The 5,675-nt window shown below is 40.0% G+C and overlaps 1 protein-coding gene across 1 annotated transcript in view; it reads left to right on the top strand.

Annotated features, from left to right (window-relative positions):
- Positions 1-5,675, top strand: part of pip5k1bb (phosphatidylinositol-4-phosphate 5-kinase, type I, beta b) — a 34,668-nt gene that overhangs the window by 11,063 nt on the left and 17,930 nt on the right. Inside the window, exons 2-5 of the mRNA XM_035658992.1 lie at positions 332-435; positions 569-637; positions 1,382-1,512; positions 4,378-4,495. Of these exons, the coding sequence (XP_035514885.1) occupies positions 569-637; positions 1,382-1,512; positions 4,378-4,495 (318 nt within the window). The 5' untranslated portion in view covers positions 332-435. The remainder of the gene's footprint in view (positions 1-331; positions 436-568; positions 638-1,381; positions 1,513-4,377; positions 4,496-5,675) is intronic.

Below are 5,675 nucleotides of genomic sequence, written 5' to 3'. Positions count from 1 at the left end.
CCAACACACACATACATACATAAACATTTCATGAGTCATGAGTGACTGTCAATGCAGAGAGCTCTTGCTGCAGGCCCGTTCAGCAGTGACAGTTTAGAAATAGACTAAATTGCCTCTCCTATCAGGGACAGATTAGCAGGAGAGCAATGGCATTAAAATGGCCTCAGACTTATCGCAGTTAATCAAGGAGTCTTTGCTGGTGGACATGTTCCCCCCGATCCTCAGCTTGTCACATCTTAACTTCGGAGCAGTTTCACTGAATGTCGAGGCTGTGAGCGATTTTTTGCCCTGTTTTTTTTTATTGTGTAATAATAACTCTGTTCTCTTGCAGAGGGTCCCCTGACAGAACCAAACCTCCTGATGTTTGCTCAAGCTGACAATCAAGAGATGTTGCCCTGATTGCTGTTTGTCAGGCACAGCTTTTCATTAAGCAAGGTAGGTTTATGCTATTGACTATTTCAGTCACCATATTCATAATTGAAATAACAGTTTTTGTGAAGATGTGAAATTTGTAGCAGTAAATTTGACTTAATCGTTGTTTTATTTCCGTCGTTTGTGTCTCTTTCAGATGTCAACCACAACAGAAAATGGGATGGGAGGGCCTTGGAGCACAAGCAGAGAGAAAACATACAAAAAGGTAAAAAGTATGACTGTTCATACAAAAACCTCACTGTGTTTGGTTTTTATTTGCCTCTTAAGAGGAATGTGAACCAGCTTCCATAACGTTTATTTTGGAATGCCGCTGTTTAGAGCCATCAAGTCCAAAAGGTCTTTACTTCTGAGCCCGAGTCACATGAGTCCTTATAAATGTCCTTCTACAGCACATAATGTTCTGACCCCTGCCAGGGCCGGCTGCCAGAGATCAGTCAAGTGCTGGTCACACTTGTTTTCTTTCCTTTTTTTTAAACTTTAGACGTCACTGCTTATGGCAGCATTTCTTAAGATTCACCATTACAACGCTCACCACAGTGGGGGTTCAGGTTGGGACTCAAAACTAGTCAAAGGTCTTTTTGTAGTAGATACCCACGCAAGTACTAGTAGAGTACTAGTATGTTTATGGCCAAGGCTGTTTTGGGTTTTAATGTGTTTGTATGAAAATTATAAAATTGTACAAAAGTAATGGATTTTCATGTCTTGATTTTTAGGCATCTACTATGCCATATTTTGAATTGTGAACTTTTTATATTAAACTCCTGTAATTGAAATATAAAAATGGCTCAAACAGAAGGGTCACTGTATGGCTTGCCTATTTTTCATTTTTCATTTGTTCACATCTACACCCTATGGTGTATATAATGGGGATAGCAGCAGGGCTGTTGTAGCATTGTGTACTATAAAAGCCTGACTAATGTGTTGTTTTCTCTTCTATTTTCCCATCTAGACCACGTCATCGGCCTTGAAGGGGGCCATTCAGCTCGGTATTGGCTATACAGTGGGCAATCTCACCTCCAAGCCTGACAGAGACGTGCTTATGCAAGACTTCTATGTGGTGGAGAGTGTCTTTCTCCCCAGGTCAGTGTTACATAGTGCCAACCCACTCTCACATACGTTCATACTTACGCACACAGCTTCTATACACAGAAAGACATCTTCTATAATGTACACAATTTTGGCAGCACTCATTCAACATAGTAGTTATTTGTGTTTTTTATATTATCATCAAAATAACAGCCAGACTTTTTCCATAAGCTCAAGGTTACTGGTCTACAAGAACCAGTGAATTAGAGAACTGCTTCATAAAAACAGATTATGTGTAGGTGGTAACAGGCTGCTCTTTGGCTGTGACAGTTTCCTGTCTCTGCAAAGTGAATGAATGGAAAGAGACTAAAGACTAAGCTTTGCCTGTCTGCCTGCTCAAATATTATGTCTGGGTCTTGTATTAAATACATTTAAATATATTATTAATCATTCTCAATGGAAACTGCAGGCTCTGGGCATCGAGTCCAACAAAATTATACTGCTACCACAAACTGCCACCATCATCATTTATCAACAAAGTGAATTTTGCTAGTCTAAGTCATGATGCAGGGATAAAACTATTCTAGTGGATAATCCTGCCAAGAACTGTGAAATCAGCTTACTGTGTGCCCCTTACTGCTACAGTGCAAAACATATGTCAGTGTGGGGCTGCTCTGTCATCTCAGGCTGTCTTCGGTTTAAATAAACATTTTATATAATCCAGCCCAACACACCCAGGAATTCTTTAAAAGTGTGACTCATGTATCCACACACTTATTAACACACAGCTGATGTTCAGACAATTCTATCTATTTTTAATTAGTTAGTATGACAATGTCACTTACTAGCACCTATGTACTCACAGTAGCTAATAGAGTCACTTTTAGAAGATCTAACCATTTGCTATTAGCTGCATGAATGGCTTGATGATGAAATGTTTTATTTTCTATTTAAATATGTGCTTTGTTTGTCCTAATTTTAAATGAAAAGTATAGTAATAGGTGTTAGTCAAGCAAAAGGTGTTTGTGTAACTGAAGCTTCTGGAAGAGAATTGGTGTCCTACCAGGAAATACTTTGTGGTTTACCTTTGAGAGGCTGCACCAGGATATGCAAACTCAGTATGGTTTATGCAAACCTGGGCTTGGCACGAACATTTACTGTGCTGCTCCTTAGCAGCGGCCAAACATTATACTTTTGTGTTAGCCCTACAGTGAAGAGTGTTTAAAAACCTGCTATAGCTTTACTGAGATAGTGAAGTACAAAAGATGAAAGCCAGCCCGTTACATCATCCTTAATCTGCACCCTATGTCAAGCCTTTTCACATAATGGCGTAATAAAATGAAAGTTGTAGTTATCTTCAGGGACATCTTTTCACTGGCCCTTTTTTTTAAAATGCCAACTGAAATAAAAAAACGAGGCTACATGGTTAAGAAAAAAATTATACAACAAACATAACATAATCAGTGGGGAGTGAGAATTGATGTCTTGCGTCTGACATAACCATTTTCTTCTTTGCTCTCTTATTTTAGAAGAAATAAAGTGTTTCCTTTCTGTTCTGTAATAGCACACAAATACAAACCCCTCTCTTTCTAGTCACTGACAAAGTATCCTGAGCAGCTGAGTTTTGGAGACAGCTCTCAGATGCTTTTATGGCCTCCCTCTCAACACTCTTTTCCCTCTCTTCCTCCACATGTTGTTAATCCTCTCTGGAGGTTTTTCCACTGTTGTTTGTCCTGTCAGTCTAGTTTTGGATGACTGGAGATGTCGCAGATCACTTTGACTCCCACACACACACACACAGTTTTTTTTGTCTCCCAGTGCATGTATCTCAACCAGCATACATCTTTTACCAGGCAGACACACACACAGATGGCTCTCTGATTAGATTGAATGAAACATTTCCAGTTGCTGTTTGTTGCTAAATGGTTTCCATGCGAGGCGTACATTACCATCATGGACTGTCAGTCATTGATGACAGATAACTGTTGCCCTCACACATTAAACAGAGCAGTCAGCTTGCATTGTATAGTAATCACAGGTATAGTGTTACACAGCAGGGTCTGAATGTTGCCTGTATCCTATTACAGAATATGGTACCAGCACAAAACAACAACACAGTAGCCTCTTTATCCAGAAAAGCATGCAAGTCCTCAGAATTTAAACCAGATTTAGAGGCGCCCTGGAAAACAAAAACCTTTATTAACCTACTTCTTTTAGATTTAGGGTCAGTGTGATTGATTTCAGTGAGAGTTTATGTGATGAAAGCCTTGATGGCTGACTCACGTTAACCTTATCCGACGTGCTTTCTCCTGTGTCGTGTTCCCGTCAGACACAGTTTAGGAAACTGGGTTGTTCTTTGTCAAAGCTCGTCTAAGAATGTCAGGTCTCACGGCCCAGTCAAGGCAACAGAAAAAAATGTAGGTTATTAAGAGTGTTTGTTGTTTTTATTTTCATCTTTTTGCTAATCCCTTTCTCCCCCCCAGAGTTGAGGCTCATGTGTTGTGTGGTATTGTTTAGATCCAGTAATCAGAGACACTTTTGGTCTCCAGGCGAAGAACTCTATAGAAACCACAACAGTGGTGAATCTCAGTTCCCATAGATGAATTCACTGAAGCCTGTTCATGCATGGGTGGAGCACATTACAAGGGCCCACTGATACACTTACTGAAAGTCAATAGGCTATTGACAAGAAACCCAGGCACAAAGATTAGGTGTTAGGATTCACTTTCCCCTTGGTGCTGCTTGCATGGGATCCTTGGTTTGAGAATGACTGTCTCTGATAATGACACTGACATGTTTCAATTATATAATGTTAAAAAAAAACTTCCATTATTTGAGTTAGTCTTGGAAAAATTTATCTAATGTTCCACTGTATGTTTTTGTTTCCTGGTGTGTTTGGTTTTTCATTGCACATGTCAGTGAGGGAAGCAACTTGACCCCAGCACATCACTATCCTGACTTCCGCTTCAAGACCTACGCCCCACTGGCCTTCCGCTACTTCAGGGATCTGTTCGGCATTAAACCAGACGACTACCTGGTAAGACTAAAATCTAGCTTTCATTATTTCTACACTTTTCCCTCAGTCCCTCTGCTTCTTACTAACTAATTTGCAAAATGTCATGCAGGTGTGGGGAGGAAGTTTTAAGGGTCAAATCAAATCAGACATACACATCGTACACCTAAAGTAAGATTTTATGAAACATCAGATCAAATTCACCTTCTGTATGTTTTACCCAGAAAAAAAGGACTAGGAATAGTTTGACATTTTAGGAAATACACTTATTCACAGTGACTTCCTAGGCCCCACAACGACCGTTGCTCCCATTTCTAAGAGACAATGGCCCGCTGGTTGTCTTTCTACTGAATTAATTCTCATTGACTGAACGCTAATCTTCCACCTCAGTTAATTGTGACATTCGAGTGTATAGAGTAGTGGGCGGGTAATGCCACTCACCATCTGTGCAGGGGAAAGGCAGTATTGGAGGATGAAGTCGAGGCATAACATTGGGGCGGGGAAGATATTGGAGGTACTGACTGAGCTAATGGAGGGTGCCCTCATTACGACAGCTTTAACCAGTTCCCAGTGCTTAATGAAATCAGCAGATGATTCTGTGATTTCCCAGTAGAATCAAAGATAAACACAGCCAGAGAAATAGATAGAGAGAAAGATGAGAGACAGAGAATTACTGTTATTCCTGAAGAAGAGGATTCGACTGTGAAGAATATTCTCTGACTGAAGGTCTTGAATGTCTAATATCACTCACAATGAAGCATGTTCAAACATCCCTGTAAAAGCCTTTATTTATGTACCGTACAAGCCATCAGGTTTGTTTATTTAATTTGCTGCTCGCTGAAGAGTATACCTTGTTACCATATTTATTCCTTTTAACACATACACTTCTTTATTGCAACAAAATTAGATTTTGTGTAATCTTGTTTGGGTTTTATCATATGCCGTTTTCCTATTTTCAGTCTGTCTCCAAGCCTTTCAAAAACCCACCAGCTGCACTCTTGTTTTTGAATGCAAATTTGTTTCTGAATAAGTGAAAGACAAGTCAGACAGACACGAAATGTAACTTCAAGGTAGCAGAGGGAGGTTGGCATGAGGCACAGCAGCTTAGAGGATATACTCATGATTGATGTCCTTGAGGTGATGATGAATTCATTCAGAGACCACACAGCAGAGTCTAATTAGAGGAGAGAACACACACACACAC

Source organism: Morone saxatilis, unplaced genomic scaffold, assembly GCF_004916995.1.
Source record: "Morone saxatilis isolate NCDOM2014 unplaced genomic scaffold, NCSU_SB_2.0 Contig16, whole genome shotgun sequence".
Classification (NCBI taxonomy): domain Eukaryota; kingdom Metazoa; phylum Chordata; class Actinopteri; family Moronidae; genus Morone; species Morone saxatilis.
Note: the sequence above shows the minus strand (reverse complement) of the source record. Positions and strands in the feature narration are given on the sequence as shown.